This window comes from Bactrocera dorsalis, chromosome 1 (assembly GCF_023373825.1).
Source record: "Bactrocera dorsalis isolate Fly_Bdor chromosome 1, ASM2337382v1, whole genome shotgun sequence".
Classification (NCBI taxonomy): domain Eukaryota; kingdom Metazoa; phylum Arthropoda; class Insecta; order Diptera; family Tephritidae; genus Bactrocera; species Bactrocera dorsalis.
Genome location: NC_064303.1, coordinates 21,268,413 through 21,289,462, shown reverse-complemented (window position 1 = coordinate 21,289,462; position 21,050 = coordinate 21,268,413). Strand labels below are relative to the sequence as shown.

At 41.2% G+C, this 21,050-nt stretch overlaps 2 protein-coding genes and 1 long non-coding RNA gene across 7 annotated transcripts in view; all 3 read right to left on the bottom strand.

Annotated features, from left to right (window-relative positions):
• LOC125780225 (uncharacterized) overlaps positions 1-21,050 on the bottom strand; it is a 341,973-nt gene that overhangs the window by 186,193 nt on the left and 134,730 nt on the right. The window lies entirely within an intron of this gene.
• Positions 3,030-4,437, bottom strand: LOC105225676 (glucose-6-phosphatase catalytic subunit 1). Its single transcript, XM_011204255.3, has 5 exons — positions 4,284-4,437; positions 4,036-4,200; positions 3,494-3,965; positions 3,315-3,433; positions 3,030-3,253 (listed from the first exon to the last, which is right to left on the bottom strand). The coding sequence occupies exons 1-5, from the start codon at positions 4,361-4,363 to the stop codon at positions 3,067-3,069; spliced, it is 1,023 nt and encodes a 340-aa protein (XP_011202557.2). The 5' UTR covers positions 4,364-4,437; the 3' UTR covers positions 3,030-3,066.
• The window catches only part of LOC105225675 (dual oxidase), a 54,675-nt gene continuing 40,882 nt past the window's right edge, over positions 7,258-21,050 (bottom strand). For all 5 annotated transcript variants that reach the window (XM_049461659.1, XM_049461661.1, XM_049461654.1 and 2 more), the window contains 11 exons: positions 16,086-16,166; positions 13,359-13,708; positions 13,078-13,282; positions 12,613-13,016; positions 12,279-12,556; positions 10,000-11,648; positions 9,818-9,941; positions 9,501-9,751; positions 8,606-9,438; positions 8,410-8,538; positions 7,258-7,988 (listed from right to left, as the gene is read on the bottom strand). In XM_049461659.1, coding sequence (XP_049317616.1) covers positions 7,860-7,988; positions 8,410-8,538; positions 8,606-9,438; positions 9,501-9,751; positions 9,818-9,941; positions 10,000-11,648; positions 12,279-12,556; positions 12,613-13,016; positions 13,078-13,282; positions 13,359-13,708; positions 16,086-16,166 — 4,433 coding nt within the window. In that variant the 3' untranslated portion in view covers positions 7,258-7,859. The remainder of the gene's footprint in view (positions 7,989-8,409; positions 8,539-8,605; positions 9,439-9,500; positions 9,752-9,817; positions 9,942-9,999; positions 11,649-12,278; positions 12,557-12,612; positions 13,017-13,077; positions 13,283-13,358; positions 13,709-16,085; positions 16,167-21,050) is intronic.

Sequence of the window (21,050 nt, the reverse complement as noted above, 5' to 3'; positions counted from 1 at the left end):
GAAGTGGATTGTACAACAGGACCAGATCACCTTCTTCAAAACCTTTTGAATTTGCCGCTTGATCGAACCGGTCCTTCATCTTATTGCTCATCAGATGCGTATGCTGTCTTACCATTAGATGCAATTCATTCATTTCTTCCTTTAAGGCAGAACAATAATCTCCATCATTTCTTACAGCTGTAGGATTCGTTCCAAACTTAAGATCAGCAGGGAGTCGCAGATCAGATCCGAAAATAATCTTTGCTGGCGTGTAACCAGTTGTCTCGTGCTTCGCTGAACGATACGCCAGCAGGAACATCTGGATGCACTTGTCCCAATTCCGTTGATCTTTATCGACGATTTTCCGCAGATGTTCTTCGAGCGTTCGATTGAATCTCTCTACCATCCCATCTGATTGTGGGTGTAACGCTGTTGTCCGTGTCTTGTGGATGCCCAATAATGTACAGACTTCTTGGAAAATGGAAGATTCGAAATTCCTGCCTTGATCTGAGTGTAATTCGACGGGCACTCCGAACCTTGTTATCCAATTTTCTACAAACGCTTCGGCTACTGTCTTCGCTTCCTGGTTTGGTAAGGCATATACTTCTGGCCATTTACTGAAATAGTCCATGACAACCAGTAGATATTTGTTTCCGGCCGTACTGGTTGGGAACGGACCTGCAATATCCATTGCGACTCGTTCAAATGGTGATCCCACGTTGTACTGTTGTAGCCTACCGCGACTTTTGGCTTTAGGACCTTTAGCTGCCATGCACTCTACGCAATTACTTATCCATTCTGCTATGGAATCTCGACAACCGATCCAGTAGAACCGTTGTTTAATCTTCTCTATAGTTTTTGTTATTCCAAGGTGCCCTCCACTAGGTCCATTGTGATATTCTTTCAATACTTTCGGGATCATGGACTTCGGTACTATGATCAGCAGACGAGACTGCTTGCCATCTTCGCTTTCCCAGGTACGATGAAGGTATCCATTAACGAGGTTTATGCTGTTCCATTGGGCCCAATATGCTTTTGCCGTTGGACTCTCGCTACTTATTTGTTCCTTTGGTGGTCATACCCCATTTTCTTTGGCTATTATCAGCTTTGCAAGATCAGGGTCCTCCAGCTGATTGATTCTGATGCGGTGAGGAGTCCAATCATCTTCAGGTTCTATATTCAGTAATCGCACGTCGATTATACCTTCTTTTCCTTCTGATTTGGAGCAATGTTTAAATTCCAGTGGACAAGGGCGATGTGATAATGCATCCGCATTTTTGTGGTGAATCCTCTTTCGGTGTTCTGTTGGTTGTTTCCATTTTGATGGGTTTACTTTTATCTTGCAATTTCGGGCAAAGTGACCCGCTTTTCTACAGTTGAAACATCTGCCTGTTGTATTTACTCGCTGTGCAGCAATTGTCTTCAGAGTCTTCAATATTTCTTCCATCAGCGCCGGTTGTTCCATTTCAACCCTTTGTACCTTGTGTGCTGGTTTACTTAGTAGGGAAGCTGTTTCCTGTGTGAGGGCGTGCGAAACCGTTTCAGCAAACGTTCTTTTTGGCAATGCATATGTGGCGCGTTTGGTGTCCACATCACGAATTCCATTTATGAAACATTGAATTTTTACCCTCTCAATGTAATCCACAGGTGCATCTGCATTTGCCAAATGAGCCAGTCGTTCTATTTCAGTTGCGAACTCTTGCAATGACTCGTTCATTTTCTGACCCCTATTTTGCAGTTCGATCTGGTATATTTGTTTCCGGTGCTCACTACCATATCGTCTTTCTATCGCACTCATCAATGCCTCATAGTTGTCCCGTTCACAGTCTGGAATAGTCTGAAGGATTTCTGCCGCAGGCCCTTTCAATGATACAAACAAGGACGCCACTTTGTCCGCTGCATTCCAGTTATTGGCCATTGCTGTCTTTTCAAACTGAAGTTTGAAAATTTGAAATGGAATACTTCCATCGAATGTGGGTGCCTTCAATCTTGGATTATTTGTTGATGGTGCAGGGCCATGCAGTTGCAGTTCTCGCATACGATTACTCAGTTGAAGAAATTCTGATCTTAAATTTTCTTCGTCATTTTTTATTGTGCTTAATTCGTCTTCAAATTTTGAAAATTTCTCTTGCACTTGTGTATTATTTTCTGTAATCTGTTGTACCAAACGCTTTTCTAACTGCGTATTATTTTCAGTCATTTGTTGTGTAAGGCAAGACTTTAACTGCGATGTATTTTCAGCTATTTGCTGTGCCAGACGATTTTCTGTTTGCACTGCATTTTCTGCCATTTGCTTAATAGCCACTAACAACGTGTTCATGTCTACACTTGATGATGTTCGTTGTTCTTCTACTTTCTCTTCTACCTTTGTAGAAGTTTCTGGCCCAACAAATTCGAACTCGTCCACATTAATTCCATCCGCTTCCATTGCTTCACGTAATCGTGCCTGCAGATCCGCCTTTTGCCCGCTTATCGGCAAATTACGCTCCTCCAGTTCCTTTTTTAATTGCTGAATTCTCAATTCTCCGAATTTAACCATCTTGAATTTGGATTATTTGACAATCCCACTTCTGACACCAATTGTTACGAATTTACTCTTGCTAGTTTACTTTGTTAGGTTCGTATCTCTGGATTGACAAATAAAATCAACACTGTTTAATTTAATTCAACAACTCTTTATTTCACAACTCGTCTACACTATAGCAGTTTATTCTTAGCACTGATTGATTACGTTGGCGCTGCCACGGCTTATATAGCCACGCACTTCTCGCTGATGCCGACGTGTCCTTCTAGAATATCGCGTCTGGAAATTACCAGAACATACGGCTATACGGCGCCAGACGCAAGCAGACAGTCGCGGCGCCAGACTCAGCAATTGTTTACCTAGACAAGCAGACAGTGCGGCGCCAGATGTCTATTGTTTCGACGAGCAGACAGCCGTGGCGCCAGATGTCTACAACAAGACAAATGCTATTCCATATACCTACAGCTATTGTTCATAATCAGGGATGCATATAGTAATACAAATATAACTTAATACTACTTTTGTATGTATGTATGTATATAATTATTTTCGCGCGTTCTTCATTATGCCGTTAATTTCGGCACGATTTTTAAAAGCGTAAACGAATGCATAGCATTACGTGCAAACTCATAAGCCACAAATGCTACCCGACCGTAAGTCTTCGGCGTTTCCAGACGCGCGTAGTAGTTGAGCATTTCCAGCACCAAAAGCAGTGGAAGACGTTTGGTGATAACAGTTTTATTTTCCAAGCTAAAAAAATGTAAACGGCATGGAAAAACAATTACTTGTAAATAGAACTTTTAAATTGTACCTTTCATAGATTGGCAACGAGAGCACTACGCCGGTAAGATATCCAAAATCGCGTGCCAGCACGAAAATTGAACTATCCTCATGGCGCATTTGTGTCGGATCCATACACCACTTGAAGGCCTGCAACACAGAAGTTAAGTTAACATATACCCTTGAGTAGGCAACAATGATGACGTTTACCATGCGCACCGACCAATGCGGATCCATGTCAATACGCAGCATGCCAAAATATATCAACACCGGCGAAATACTAAGGCAGCCGAGAATCGGGATTGCTTTAAACCGACGCAGATTATACAAGCTTTTGGAATATTTGCGCAATGTGTGCAACGTAAAGATGGTGAAAAAGCATGTTAACAGACATTGATGTGGAAATTGTGCTGCCAAGTAAATGCGACTTATTGACATGGCAGTGCCGCCTAGTATAACCGTTAGTATACAAGATGTGCTCAAATATCGATTAGGCAATTTAAGACGCTGCCAACAGGCGGGTAAAAACACCAAAGCTATCAAGTAAAGAGTCGTGCTGAAGGACACCAAATGGCTCGAGGGAAACGCTGCTGTCGTTTGGCAAGTGCCATGATATTGCTGTACCGCTGTCGTGTCATTATACTCACGTAACCACCAGTAAGGGCGATTTGCCGGCGCAGACCTGGAAGTAATTAAAAATGTATGTACGAGTATACAATATATTGAAAACCTTATGCATATGCAACAAATACCATTTAATTAAAGAGGAGAACACATTCATCACACCTAGCGCGCTTACAAGTAGCACCATAAGCTGTTGGTTAAATACACCTATCACTGGAATATAGATATCCAGTAACTTTGCTGGCGTCAAATGCTCGCTGAGCAGCAGAAGTAACGGTGCCACTGGCGCAAAACTGTAAGAAAGTAAGTACGAGTAGTGTGGTTATGTAAAGTTTACATTGTGACACTCCAATTTCCGATAACGACGTGGACTTACAAATTTTGCACCCATTGTATAAGAAACAGCTCCTCATGGTAAAGTGTTGCTAATGGATTCACTAATAATGACTCCAACATATTTTAAGCGAAATTATCTTAATTTGTGCTCTAAAATCACATTATTTATTACCTTTACTTGCTTGTCAACTACTATGGATTTTGTGCCGTGACATTTTAGGGACATGCGCATTAATAATTTTGTGTTATTGCTGTAAGTAAAATGTTACCTTATTCGCGCAAACGTCGTTTCCACGTAAAAGGGAAGGAACTTGAATTTATATCCGGTCAAGAACTGTCACCTCGGCAGTCTTTTCATACTCTTACTTATGTAACCAAACATTTTATACTCGCAATCAAAGTAAGTTAGTAAGTGAAAAGATCAAAGGCCTTCATACTTTATATTAAACAGAAAAAAACTTTAACTTCGGTTGCACAGAAGTTACAATACCCTTCTTCTTCTTCTTTACTGGCGTTGACACCGCTTACGCGGTTATAGCCAGGTTAACAACAGCGGACCAGTCGTTTCTCCTTTTCGCTATGTGGCACCAATTGGATATACCAAGCGAAGCCAGGTCCTTTGCCACTTGGTCCTTCTAACGGAGTGGAGGTCTTCCTCTCCCTCTGCTTCCCCCGGCGGGTACTGCGTCGAATACTTTCAGAGCTGGAGTGTTTTCGTCCATTCGGATAACATGACCTAGCCAGCGTAGCCGCTGTCTTTTAATTCGCTGAACTATGTCAATGTCGTCATATATCTCATACAGCTCATCGTTCCATCGAATGCGATATTCGCCGTGGCCAATGCGCAAAGGACCATAAATCTTTCGCAGATGCTTTCTCTTGAAAACTTGCAACGCCGACTCATCTGATGTTGTCATCGTCCAAGCCTTTGCACCATGTAGTAGGACGGGAGTTATGAGAGACTTATAGAGTTTGGTTTTTGTACGTTGAGGGAGGACTTTACTTCTCCAATGCCTATTTAGTCCGATGTAGCACCTGTTGGCAAGAGTTATTCTACGTTGGATTTCCAAGCTGACATTGTTGGTGGTGTTTACGCTGGTTCCAAGATAGACGAAATTATCTACGACTTTAAAGTTATGACTGTCAACAGTGACGTGAGAGCTACATAAGTCGCGAGTGTGACGACTGTCTGTTTGACGACAGAAGATATTTCGTCTTGCCGGCTCGGAGAGGTCCTTCCCGATCCTAACGGATCTTTTAGTGTTGCTCAACGTCAGTTTACACAACCGTATTAGTTATGCGGTGATACCAAACTCAGACATCGCGGCCCAAAGGCAGCTTTGAAATCGACGAAGAGGTGGTGTGTGCCGATTCTTTTTTCACGGGTCTTTCTGGTCAGTTGCTGATTTTGCAGGTCGATAGTCACACCGATAAGGCCCCATTAGTTTGTTGACGGTGGGCTTTAATCTTTCACACAATACGTTCGATAGAATCTATATGTTATGTTGAAGAGACTTATCCCACGGTAGTTGGCGCAGATTGTGGGGTTTTTCTTTTTGTGCTTTGAGCAGAGCACATTTAAATTCCAATCGTTGGGCATGCTTACGTCCGACCATATTTTACAAAGAAGCTGATGCATGCTCCTTATCAGGTCATCAGCACCGTGTTTAAATAGCTGAGCCGGCAGTCCATGGATGGATGGAGTCATGGGTAGAGGTTCGCCCAAGTGAGAAAAATTCTCTAATTGCCATTCACTTGGGGGTGGGATGAAAAGATTCCTTTACATATTGGTCAGGCAGTTCACGACTTCTGGCCTTAGGTCAAGTATCATCTGGGTAGCCAAAGAATTTCGCGGCTATGTATACAGAGCTCATATCTGGCAATACTATACATCTTTGAAAAGTCTTGACATAACTTACAAAACCGCGCTATGCACGATTAGTTTGTAAATTGAGTTGAACAGTTATAGACATGTAAACATGGAGTTCACTAACCCGAAATTCGCGCTATTTTAAAGTTTTCCTTCATTATTTTTATTTGCCTATTCGCTAGAGAAACGTTTCGTGATATTAATGGTGTGGGGATGGTACTCTATCACTTCGAACTGCGGACGAATGGTTTCGACGATTCAGAGCGGGTTAAAACGACACCATGGATAAGCCAGCCGGTGGAAGACCTGTGACGGCGAATATCGATCAAATCATAGTAGTTAGTTACCAAACCATTTTAAACCATCTGCAGAAGACTGGATACAGAAAAACGCTTGATGTTTGGATGTCGCATGATTTAACGCAAGAAAACCTTCTGGACCGAATCAATGCCTGCGATATGCTGCTGAAACGGAACGAACTCGACCCATTTTTGAAGTGGATGGTGACTAGCGACGGTTGTGGTCGAAGGTCGGTGAATCATCCCAAACAGTGGCCAAGTCGGGATTGACGGCCAGGAAGGTTTTGCTGTGTGTTTGGTGGGATTGGAAGGGAATCATCCACTATGAGCTGCTCCCATATGGCCAGACGCTTAATTCTACCATCTACTGCGAACAACTGGACCGCTTGAAGCAGGCGATCGACCAGAAGCGTCCAGAATTGGCCAACAGGAAGGGTGTAGTGTTCCACCAGGGCAACGCCAGACCACACACGTCGTTAATGACTCGTCATAAGCTAGGAGAGCTCGAATGGGAGCACTAATCGCATCCACCATATAGCCCGAACATAGCGCGTAGTGATGACTACCGGTTCCTGTCCATGGCGAGCTCCTTTGTTGGTGTAAAGTTGAACTCAAAAGAGCCTTGTGAAAAGTCCAAGTTCTTCGCCAATAAGGAACGGGGGCTTCTACAAGTGGATAATTATGAAGTAGCCGTCTGGATGGAAACAGATTATAGAACAAAAGGGCGCATATTTAAACTAAATCCGATCACTGCAACACTTTTTATAAAGCATTGAAAAAGAGCAAAAAAGCGGAAGGGAGATATTTGACAACCATTCCTCCACTTAATAAAACAACAACAATTTACACATTTGTTTTTTTTTATCTCATACAAACTTATTGAATTCATATAATAAATAATATTACGTAAGATTTAATTTTTTTTACAAAATGATAACAAATAAGATTCAATAAATAAACTTCAGTTGAAAGAAAGTGTCGTAATATAATGGTACAGTTATCGTTTATCATAGAGCAGTATGTAGTAGTAGCAATAGTGGTATGTAGTAGGAGTATCAATACTTATATACAAATTATGTGGTAAAATTACATATACATATACAAGCATAACACACAACGACAATTCTTCATTTCTCCAGACAAAGCCGTAAGTGATAGACAATTTCCACACAGATGGAAATATTGTAGAAGCGCGCTAATTTGACTAACAAATTTTTAAATTATATTTAATTTAGTTTTTGTTTAACTCATTTTTCGTACGTATTTTGTTCATTGTTCAAAGGGCAATGAGTTAAATTAAAAATTTACTTAAACAGTAAAAATGATGAGTAGATCTCAGAAGATTTCATAGTTTTTGGTGGCATTATGCTGTCGTCCTTGCTTTGAATGATTAACAGTAAATGCATTGATGTGACCCACCAGAAACCAGTGCAAAAGCCCGTCGCCATTAACCGAAATTCTCGAAATGATGTATAAAATATGGAAGCTTTCGCGTTTTGTTCACCTCGTCGCAAGCAGACATTATGCTCTTCGTGAGCGGACGCGGTCCGCATGAAAAAACGCCAATTTTGGAAACCTGTTGGCAAGAAAATAAAGTGATTATAATAGGTTTCTTAATTTGCATATATGTATATATATAGTACAACAGCCAACAAGTCCTCCGCGTTGAAAAGAAACCATCACTTAATTAAGTTAACAATTAAGGACCGTTTTCTCAATGTTTTGTTAACAGCTAACTGTCTGTTAAGTTCTAGTTAAAAAGAAGGTTCTTTGCTGAAAGAATCTTGGTTAGAGTAAAGAATGTTTTTTCTGAAAGAATGAATTTTGCTTAAGTTAACCAGAACTTAACTGACAGATGAGAAAACGAACCCTAAAACCCACACCATTATTAAAGTTTTCTTTAACTAATCAGACACAATACATCACGTGCTTCAAACTTTATAAGAACTTCTCAATAACTTTTTTGTATTAATCCGCTTTTCCAACATTTTACTTACATAGGAATGCTTCTTTTGTACGAATTTTAAAAAGCTTGACATATCAGGTCGTCCAAAATGATTTACCGCCTTTAGGCCCGTAAATATTGAGGTCTTCGATAGACGCTGGAAGTGATTCTCACAAATGTACTGCAAGAGAAAGAGACAAATTATTGTAACCAATTGCTTTAATATTTCATAAGTGTCAACAACTCACCAGCATGGTGGTTCTCAAATCGAATTTGTGGAAAAATTGTGTAATGAAAATGTGTATTTCCAACACATTTGTGACATCCTTCTTCTCCACGTCGCGCAGCACATCGATGAACCATTCGAAATGCTTGTGCGAGGGACAAATCCAAAGGAAATAAACCTTCTTGCATGCCACACCTGAGTACCGGTTCGTGCTTGTACCGAACACCAAATCATTAAGCATCGAGGCATAGGGTGTAACACCTATGCCACCACCCACCATTACTGCTACCTCGAACTTGTACCAGTCCTGATTGCCGCCGCCGAACGGACCTTCAATGCGTATTTTAGGTTGATCTTCTGGATTGTAGTTGCAAGGGTCAAAGTAATTGCGCAGTTTCCATGTCCATGGGCCTTGCGCTTTTATGTGACAACTGAGGAAATTCTCATGCGGCGCTGAGGTTAACGTAAAGCTGTGCATTTCGTGTGGTCGAAAAGCAGTACACGACAAGCGCACCCACTGTCCGGACAGGTATTTTAGATTGGGTGGTCGATAGAACTTGATTTTGATAACATCGGAGGGCAGCAAATCCGTTTCGATAACATCCAGCGCCATGTATTTAGTGCGCAGCGAGACGATTTTATCGAGCGTGTATATAATGCCTGGACCTAGGAAAAACATCCAGAAACGTGGTGGTCCAGTGATGCGCGCCAAACCGTGTATCAGAGATAATAAATACAGCCCCACGTAAAGTTGATGCGTATTCCAGAAGAACTTGTAGGCCTTCTTGCGTACGGTTGGGTGCGCAAAAACGAAGATTATGCACATGACAATGAAAAGCAGTATGCCAGTAGTGCCTTGGGGTAGAAGAATTCAAATTTATTTTTGAAAAATGTCGAGAGGAATTTATGAAACTTACCGGTAACTGTCTGGAAAAGCCAAAATGTAATATCCGGCTTATAGTCGGAGGCAAAGTGCACTTCCCGTGTAAGACAACGTAAGTTCTCGTGAGATTGCGTAGAGACGTGATAGAAATTAACGATATGACCGATGGTATGCAGCACCGAGAAGAAAAGCGCGGTACAAGCAGCGATTTTGTGAAATTGTATGTGTGCATCAAGTGGTATATACTGTTGTATGGGGAACTCCTTCAGTTTGGTGATAAGGTTTCTGAAATTAAAATAATATACCGTAATTTAATATTTGAAAGTGTTACTTCCGCCATTGAGACCATACCTGGACATTGTGAGTAGTAATAATGAGTAGCAGAAGGACAGCGAAGCTGCTGAGCCACGTGTTACGGCAATACCGACACCCATAATGTGGCGCAGATCCGTATGCTCGGCCATGAATGAGTAGTCTGTAATTATTTGCAAGAATTAAAAAAGTCTAAAACTCCACTTCCGTAGTTCACTCACGTATGAAGCGCTCTACAAACAGCACGATCGTGATGACGTAGAAGAGAAACAAATAAAATATGTTCTGGCGGTTCTCTTCTAAGAACGTTATATAGCTGTCCCATTTCTCTTGCATCCAATGTCGTGGCTTTTCCTGCATTGGCTCGATATTGAATGAGGTCATACGCGCCACATTAGTTGAAGTGTCGAGGAAATTCTGTTTAGCACCTTTGCAATCCAAACCGATAGCTACAAAGTCACCCTTATATTCTTTCATCATTAATTTGAAGTCCTGATAGGTTAAATGATTTTTATGTTCCAGTCCAACATCTTGGAACATGCCATCAATCAGCTCGGTCACCTGATCATCACCCAAACTGGTGGTGCGCGCCATCTCCACTAGCGAGCGCATCATTTCACTCAATTCACCTTTATCGATGACACCGTTCCGATCATTGTCGCACATATCGAAGATAATACGCAACTTATCGTCGGTCTTGCCACGCGAGAAGAGCACCACAGTCTCAAGAAACTCCTGAAAGCTTATGCGTCCATCTTGATCCTTATCGACAATATTGAACATTTTACGCACAAACATATCGTTCGGCTTCATACCTAATGCCGCCGCAAACTCCGCTTTTGAGAGACTAGTACGCATAACTGTCATTACTTCGCCATCGGTGGAGGCGTCGGAGCGACGTCGGCGCTCTCCAGGCCGTAAGCCAAATGTTAGCGCATATGCTTCACGGAAGAAATACTCCAGGCGCTTTTGCCGTCTCTCACGCGTTTCAGCGCGCGCCAACATAATCTCACGATTCACTTCCACCAGCGTCATTTCTTTTTTATGCAAAAAGAGAAAGTCTTCCAACTTCTTCACGAACTTACGTCGCGCACCATAAGATTCTAACTCTAATACCAAATCATGATCGTTCGGCACACGCAGCAATATGTATGGCTTCTTCTTAATGTGATTCGTCGATGATTCCTCCACTGTGATTACTTCCACATTTTTCAAATTAAAACTACGCAATTTCTCACCCTTCCTATCCACTGTGTAAATAGCCGCCTCCGGACCGAACTTTACCGTCACCAAACGTTTGTGATTCGCATGCAGCCATTCACGCGCCAACATCTTGTCCACCGAACCCTTATTTTGTGCCGAACGCAAGGCTTCTTGGCGTATTTTCAACTTACGTCTTTTACTATTTTGCAATTTCACCACACAGTAGCCAGCGCCTGCGCATAGTATGGGCACAAATCCGAGAAAAACGCAAGCATAAATGAACATTAACTCAGAACCAGAAAAGTAATCGTATCCTTCGAGATATTGACAGGGCTCCAGCTCGGAGGCGTTCAGTTGCATGGGCTGTGGGCAAGGGTCACCTTGGTGCCACATAAACACATCGCGTTGTATATCGGAGTCGTTAATGTCTGTGCTGTTTACAATAATGTCCCACATGGTTATCTGCCGTAATTCTTCGATTTCTTCGCGCGTAAAAATACCATTCCGATCATTTTCAAACCAAAAACGATCAGCGTCACGCAAACGCTCGAATTGTTCCTTTATTACGACTGTGAAGAACTCGCCAGGTTGACCGTATGATTCCAACATACCACCAACATAGACATCCACATTGTCTAGACGATCATCGTAGGCAGTAATCAGCATTCTGAAATTATTTGAATCTGCATTAATGGAAAGCTTTTCGGACACGATTTAATCTAAAATATATACACATAAAAATTGTTGATCTATGGCCCATGTGATTCTAGAGAGAGATATACGAAGTTTATACACTCAGGCCACAAATAATGGATTGACCGGCAAAATGAGTTCGTGTCTTTATATCGAAATTGTATTGGAAAAGCATTCTGTGGAATCTTTTGACAGCGCTGTGCTGAGAGATACGCTGTCTTGCTCCATATCAACGGACTCACAATGGCTTTGGTGCGTGGGAAGTCCGACAGGGCTCTAAGCAGCAGTCACTGAAGGATTTGGTAGACATGCATTTATTCTAGCAATGAAGTAGGTTTATCGTTCATGTGAATAATAGGCAACTTGACCAAATATCCATATCCATCTCAAAGAGATACAAAATAATTAAACTCATTTGCAATTTAGGCGTGTTAGCATAAAATACATGTATGCATATCCATATCCAACTCCAAGAAGATTTGGCCGGACATATGAGAATACGTCAAGGAAAACTAAGGGCACATACCGCCACTTTAAACGGACCTTAATTATTTGGAGACTTGGCACGGATCCGCCAGTGTATATCATAGGGAACTTTACCCACCTTAACAATTCGGGATTTTTCTCAAACAGCTCCGGATTGATTTCCTTCCAATCATTACGACGCTGTAACCCAAAAGCCTCACGCGCTGTATTGTAATCAGGCAAACCATTATCACGACCACGCATGATATTCAAAGCACCCAAATCACGGCGAGTGAATTCCATCGGACCGAAAAGTTTATCACGGACGTCTGTACACAATACGGGATCTTCACGTTCTGCTATCTGCGAAGACATACCCAGTAGCACCTCCTCGACTGTGGTGTCCGTGAAGAAATCCTGCGGATTAAAAGTCATATGATTATATAATTTAAAATAGTTTGCAAAAAACTCACGCTTGAGTCCCACCAAGTAGAGCACAATCGTATCGCAGGATAACCCATGGGTGTCTTTTTGTAATTACACTTGGCGTCGCGACGATAGATGCCAGGTGGTATCATTGTATGACCGAAGCGAAATGCTGCCGCTTGAAAGATGTGTCCAACACCGGGATGTATTTCCTGCTTGTATCCTTCGTAGGGTTTTACTTCGGAACCCAAAAAGGCTGGCAGATACTCATACATAATAACATTTTGTAAACTAGCGATGACCATGTGACGTGCACGTTGAAATATATCCTCATCACTCCAGTCGGAATGAGCGCGCTTGATGCGTTGCGCGAGCGTATTATGCCAACGCAAAAAGAGTATGGCAAATGAGAGCACAGCGGGATTTTGATTCGTACGCGGGTCACCAAGCACTGCCACAAAATAGATTAAAATTAATTTACAAGCAAAAATTATGCAAAAAAGCTGACTCACAAAATAGACGCTCTGGGCTAAGCATCTTCATCACATTCGGCGCTGGGTTATTGAAGAGCGGTACTCGCATGGTATTTTTAATGGGCATTTTGCCACCCTTCTCCGTGAGCAGTGTGCCATTGTGGAACGACCGCATTGCGTTGAGCCACGCCTCTGAGGTACTGTAAATGAAACTGCCATCAATCCAAGCAGTCATTTGATTTATCTGCGGAGTAAGTTTTATATGAGATTAGGTATAGAGTAACATTAAGTTGGATTGCGTATATTTGCATCATAATTACCTGTTCACGCGGCGCATTCGGACTCTGCCCAGTATCGCGATCGTATGCAGCACGATGGAATGGTATATAACGATCTCCACGACACTCACGATCGTACATTGCATCGCATTTTTCAATCTCAATGCGATGCATCTCGATGGGGCAACCCGACTCTGACGCCATCACTATTTCATTCGCCACTACTTGCCCGAAGAAGGCTAAGAATGCGGTGCGATTGTGCTTGGATGCCAAGCCATCGCGGCCACCCATGAATAAACGACTTAGGCGACGAGTAGACGGACGATTTGAGCCAGCCATGGCGTAAACTCCGTCCGAATATGACGGCGGTGCTTTTCGCACCAAGTGACTATCTGAAATATTAAAGAGAAAGAGTAAGATTATATAGTCGAAATAAAGCGATTGGTTGTACGAGAATCTACAGCAAGGGTTGTGAGTTATTGAATAATATATTTGCGATTGATTTACACGTAGTGAGCTACCGTTTGTATGTGTCATGGTCCGGTCGTTTAGACAAAACTGAGTCATTGATCCACGGAAGCTTAGTTTACCTTCCACTGGGCAAACCCGCGAAAGAGACTATTTACATAGAAGACTAAATAATCAAACTTCGTCTTTCGTCCGGCATATGTGGGACTGTCAAGAAAAAAGTTGAGACCTTCCATAATTTAACAGAAGGCGACTCTACAGTGTTCTTTGAGCTTGCAAGAGAACCAGCTGCTAAAGCCGCTACAGAGCTCTTATCTGGCTATAGTATACATCTTTGAAAGGTCCTGACATAACCTACAAAACGACGCTATGCGTGATTAGTTTGGATATTGGGTTCAACAGTTATAGACGCGTAAACATGGAGTTCACCAACGCCGAAATTCGCACTATTTTAAAACTTTCCTTCGTTAAAGCAAATCCGTTAGAGAAACATTCCGTTAGGTTAATGGTGTTTTAGGGGATGGCACTCTATCACTTCGAACTGCGGAAAAATGGTTTCGACGATTCAGAGCGGGTGAAAACGACACCATGAATAAACCAGCCAGCGGAAGACCTGCGACGACGAATACTGATCAAATCATGGAAAACATCGAGTTAGACCGGCATGTGGCATCTCGTGACATCGCTCAGAAGATGGGAGTTATTCACCAAACCACTTTAAACCATCCGCAGAAGGCTGTATACACAAAAAACATGATTTGACCCAAAAAAACCTTCTGGATTGCATCAACGCCTGCGATATGCTGCTGAAACTGAACGAACTTGAACCATTTTTGGAGCGGATGGTGACTGGCGACGAAAAATGGATCACATACGACAATATCTAGCGAAAACGGTCGTGGTTTTCTGTGTGTTTGGTGCGATTGGAAGGGAATCATCTACTATGAGCTGCTCCCATATGGCCAGACGCTTAATTCTACCATCTACTGCGAACAATTGGACCGCTTGAAGCAGGCGATCGACCAGAAGCGTCCAGAATTGGCCAACAGGAAGGGTGTTGTATTCCACCAGGACAACGCCAGACCACACACTTCGTTGATGACTCGTGAAAAGCTACGGGAGCTGGGATCGGAGGTTTTATCGCATCCACCATATAGCCCAGACATAGCGCCAAGTGATTACTACATGTTCCTGTCCATGGCGAACGCACTTGTTGGTGTAATTTTGAACTCAAAAGAGGCCTGTGAAAAGTGGCTTCCCGAGATCTTCGCAAATAAGGAGGGGGGTTCCTACGCGGGGGGCTTTATGATGTTGCCGTGTAGATGGAAACAGATTATCGAACGAAACGGCGAATATTTGAACTAAATCCGATCACCGTAACACTTTTTTTAAAGCATTGAATAAAGAGGAAAAAAGCGGAAGGGAGACAACCTTATATATGTTTAATATATATATATAGAGTGATAGGGTTCCGCATATTTACCATTATGGTAAATGATAAAGCTGGCGAATACGAACTTGGTACAAAGGCAGTCTACTATAAAAAATGAATATAAGGCTTTCAGTAGCATTTTCGTCGTTTTGTAGCACAAATTTGTTGGGAATCACTGCCCCACAATACACTTAATGAAAGTTTAATGATAATTAGCCTCATTTTAAATATGATGGACTTATTAACACTCTGTTACTATTAACGCCATAAAAAAGTAATTCAAAATGTATAATAGATTAATGATAATTTATTTATACTAACTACAGTGAAGTGAATAAAAGCGGCAAATTCAATTGGGCCCTTCAAAGGCAAACCATTAAAGATATTTAAAAATCCATTAGACACCCACATATTTTCCAAAACAACAGTATAAATTGTAGTAAGTAGATATGATATATATTCCGCTCACGATCAGCGACCGATCACTATATGTACACACGAGCCACGTTGCACACGAATATGCAAATGCATTTATGTGCGTGGAAGTTTGTGTGTGTGTGCACTGCATGACGATATCACCGTAGGGTGCATCGATCAGCTGTGCGCAGTTTGGAAGAGGCTTTGCCGTGCATAAATGTTATAAAAATAGCTATGAATAACAAGTGCAATCTTTCCGCTAGAAAGGGAAACCGGGTCAACGTCACGAGCAGCTTTTGCTTTTGCGATATTTCATAATAGTTGCTGAATTGCAAATTCAAAACGTGTCTCGTCTACCAGTTGTTTACCTACTTACATACATACAAGCAGACATGCCCATTCATAGGCTTATAAATATTTATCTACTTGACAGTGTTTGCGATTGTACTCACCAACTGATCCCCAGTCTGGATGCGCTAGATTATTATACCAGCCATCGTAGCGCTGCTTCTCTGTTAAACTGTACATTTTATCTGTAAAAAAAGGAGAAAAAATTGGATCAAATATTAATAACACATTGTTATGTATGCATATAGAAATTATCTACGGGTATATTGAGACTATAATTTACTATATATTAATACATTATCTGTAGATTAACTACTGAATTCAACTAAGACTATTGACACCTTGCATTTGTCGTGTTTTTATCTATGCAATATGTGAAGATTTCCATATAAGAATTTAGGTGATTTCATTCTTAAAGCAAAAGAAGGCTTGTTATATCTTCCGGAAACTTTCAACGAAAAGAGTATATTTTGATATAAGCTTAGACATAAAGACTTAGAAAGACATATAATTTCTCGTATACAGAATTATAGACTTTAGGTGGATGTCTACACTGACCAGCCGGGAAAGTTTGGAAAATCTTAAATCTTAAATCAATCAAAGGTGCCTAAAAGTTTGTAGCAGCCTCCGTTTGTCAGATTACATTAAAGAGGGCTTCAGAAAGAGGAGAAAAATATCTGAAATATGTGAAATATTATATGTGGCAGTTTTTCCCATGCTAACAATGGATGGCCTAACTTGATATTGTAAAGTTTACTATCGAAGTCTTAGTTGTACTGTAGAGACAGAGTTGAGAATCGAAAGAGATACCAATCAGCCAATGACTACCATAATTTGTCAACAACTTAAGGCGGTGAATTGATAGATGCACTGAAAACATTTACAAGGGAGACTGATTTTATTCCCGCGCTTGTGGTAAACCTGTGACCTTCTCTTTTTTCGGCATTCCTCCCCTCTTCATTGATATGTACCATCGCTCTAACTTGTTTAGTTCGCCTACTGCGTCAAGTTGAGTAGGCGTGTGTTTGTAGTGCTCGTCACGAAAATGGAAAAACGAAATCAAGAGCAACGCGTCGCGATAAAATTTTGCGCCAGATTGGGCGAAACAGATTCGGAAACGTACGCTAAAATTGTAAAAGTGTATGGTGATAGTGCTCTTAGTCGTGCCCAAAGCTCACAATGGGTGTCTCCGCGCGCCCCCCGCCCGAAAAAAGCTCGGATGAGCAAGTCGAAGGTGAAAACGATGATCATTGCCTTGTTTGATAGCCGTGCAATCGTCCACAAAGAATTCGTTCCACCTCGGAAAACTGTGAATCAAGTCTACTATTGCCAAGTACTCGAAAGATTGCACAAACGAGTCAACATGTTTCGCCTAGACATCGCTCGTAACTGGATCCTTCATCACGACAACGCGCCGTGCCACACCGCCCTCAGCGTGTCCCAGTATTTGGCCTCTAAAGGGATCGCCATGTTACAACAACCGCCTTATTCGCCCGATATGTCACCCTGTGACTTTTTTTTGTTTCCTAAAACAAAATCGGTGGTCAAAGGAACTCATTTTGAGTCGATTACGAACATCCAGGCGGCCGTGACGAGGATACTCGCGGACATCCCAGTCGAAGCGTTCCAGAAATGTTACGAAGCATGGAAAACGCGCTGAAATCGCTGTATAGCTGCCCAAGGGGACTACTTTGAAGAGGATGGCAGAGTTGTAGAATAATTTTCAAATATACGGTTTTTATGGAATCAGTCTCATTACTTAATTGTCATACTTCGTAGTACCTGGCTGATTAATATGAATGTGAAGAAGCATATAGTCGCGCAGCATTGCCCTGTAGCATTCGCCACTGACGGCAACGTTCGACGAATCTCAAGCTTTAAGATAGTAATACCTGTTTGAGGCAATAATTTTTCCTGGACTTGTCTGGATAGCTCCTGCAGGGTGTTAAAAACTTAAACAATTATTGATTTAACTCCTGGTTACAAAACTAACGGTCTTGGAATTTCTACGTGCCAGTCGTTCATCTTTTTTGTAGCTATTTGGCGCCAATGGAGATTCAAGGTGTATTCAGGTGCTTCTCCAAATGATCGTTCCAATGGAGAGAGGCGAGTACTTCGTCGAATACTTTCAGAGCTGAAGTGTTTTCGTCCGTATATCTCGTACAGCTTATCGTTCCATCGAATGCGATATTCGCCGTGGCCAATGCGCATAGGATCATAAGTCTTTCGCAAAACCTTTCTCTCGAACACTGGGAACGTCGACTTATCAGTTGTTGTCATCGTCCATTTAACAGGACGTGAATAGTGAGGGACTTATAGAGTTTGGTCTTTGTGCGTCGAGAGAGGACTTTACTTCTCAATTGCCTACTAAGTTCGAAGTAGCACCTGTCGGCAAGAATTATTCTTTGGATTTTGAAACTGGCATTGTTGTTGGTGTTAATACTAAATCCAAGATAGACGAAATTATCTACGAGTCCGCAGTAATGACTGTCAACAGTGCCGTGGGAACCAAGTCTCGAGTGCGACGACTGTTTGTTTGATGACAGGAGATATTTCGTCAACCGCTCATTGAAAAATAAGCAAAACTTTTGATTATTAAAATTAATGTGCAACAAAATACAAATTCAATTAACACCTCTACTCTCGGCAACTCATGTGTATGGATATTAGCAATTATTTGGTAAGGGCATATGTTGTTGTCTGAAAACAAATGTTTTCCGAAAAAGTAATTAAATGACAATGCATTCGGAACTGCAAATAATTAATTACTCAAAAGTGCGAGCACTCTGCTGGCATTGGCAAACGTTTATCGTGCAACCACCACGTGTGTGAAGTGTTCGTGCGTGGCGCTCGTGCATGACAATCGTATTTGGTCACAATTTAGCAAAAACTAATAAGTTGACGAACATAAATTATGTCGATGCGTTTTGCTTTGAATTTTTTAACTTTTTCCATTAAATCGTTAATTGCCGTCACTAATGATTCGGCTTCTGTATTAAAAGCGGCGTACTGGTGTATATGTATACGTTTGTGCACATACTTCAAATATGTCCAATGCCGCGTTTAGTTATTCCACAATTAAAATTTACGGCTTCAACGGGTGTGCCTATTGGTTCCCAATTAATTCCTTTTTTATACCCTGAACGTGGTTCATTAAGTTTGCCACGAAGTTTGTAACACACAGAAGGAAACTTCTGAGGCCCTGTAAAATATGTATGTATGTGTATAAATGATCAGCACGATGAGCTGAACCGATTTAGTCACGTCTATGTGTAAATACTAGACACCCTGTTTTTGAGATATCAATTTCATCCACACCTTTCTCCACAAGAAGCTGCTCTTTTGTCAGAGCCGCCGATATTGGACCATTTTAGCATATAGCTTTCATACAAACTGAATGATCAATATAAAGAGCTTGCATTGAAAAATTTTTCATTTATCGAGATATCTTCACGAACTTTGGCATGGGTTATTGCCTAAGACAATAATGAAATCTCGAATGAAATTGTTCAGATCGGATCACTATAGCATACAGCTTTCATCATCAAGTTCTTGTAAGGACCATTTTGTATTGTGAAGGGTATTATAGCTTCAGATCAACATAGGTTACCTTTTTTTCTTGTCGTAGTATTATTTATTCTGAACTGGCTAGCACTTTAAGCAATTACGCAACGAAGGCAATTCATGCGTTTGTTTTAGAATTGAAAATTAAATAACTGATAGTAAGAATTTGAGTTTGCACAGGTGTCTATAGCTTGATTGCCACCAACCTATTACAGGGTGCGCCAGTATATACGAGTAAATCAGTATAAACGACTTTCATATTTGCTAACTGATTGAATTGGTTAGATAAGTTTTGTAAGCCTCATTTTGGTACAATTCCAACCTCGAAAATTTTCACACCAAAACAATGTTAGTATTTAGGGGGAAAAATAACCATTCCAAATCATATTACTGAGATTTATTTTTCCAAACAAATCAGTGGATTGAAGTTGATATTGACGATCTTTGGCTTATTATATAATATTTTCCCACATAAATGTATTTCAACAAGACGCCAAGTCATTTCAGAATACCAATCTAACTTTTTAGCTTCCGAAGTAATATTGACTGGACATCAGCAATACTCGAAAAAGTTAAACAGTCGTGTTGAAATATTGGCTATATCACCAGATGCTCAAATTCTTGCAAATCTTGCTCTTTTGATATTTTTGGGAAATATGGCGGGTGACTGGACATTGAGCCGTGATCCTCCTCTTCATTTTCATTCTTCTGCCAATTTTCAATGCAATCAATCTTCAGAATGCTTCCTGTCCTGCTGAGCAGGTATGATACCGTTTGATCCCAAGGTATTAAAGAGATTAAATATGTAAAGCACCCATGTGAGATAGCACTCTTCCAAAAAGTCTGAGAAGAATGTACAACGTTCATTAAGCTCACTAAGGTGGCACCAGCGGGCAGTAACCAGGAGCTGGTTAGGTCCCTCATGACTGGAGACAGAGTTGTGGTAAACTTCAAACACATTCACAGACTAAAGAACTATAATGGATGGTAAAAAAGATAAGGTGAGTTATCCCCCGTGGTCTCGATTCTATTGGCAGCATTTATGATCTTACCAACCAACAAGTACCTAAATGAGTTAAACAAAGTGGTATATCCATCAATCAGTATAAAATTGTGCTAGTTTTATTTATTATGAGGTATAAGATACCTGATGTTATTTTCCTTTCATGAAGAGGTTATTATCTTCGATTCGTGGATAGTGTGAGTACTTATGGCTTATCGTGAACAGGAAGCGTTCATGAAGATAGTAAGGTTACCTTAAACTGCTGTAGATGAACAATGAAACTCCATGAATCCGTAGTATATTGTTTTAAGGGGTAGTTTTACGGTGGAGGGCGCACGAAAAACCATACTCTCTAAGCACCAAGGACAACACCAGCGCTAAATTCTACATGTTGCGGCGAAAACAGATATTACATAAGTACAATGAAGCTGGGTATACTCGTATGAAAGTTCCCGAGGAGGGGTGTTCTGAAACCTTTCACTACTTTGAATGTACTGCTGAC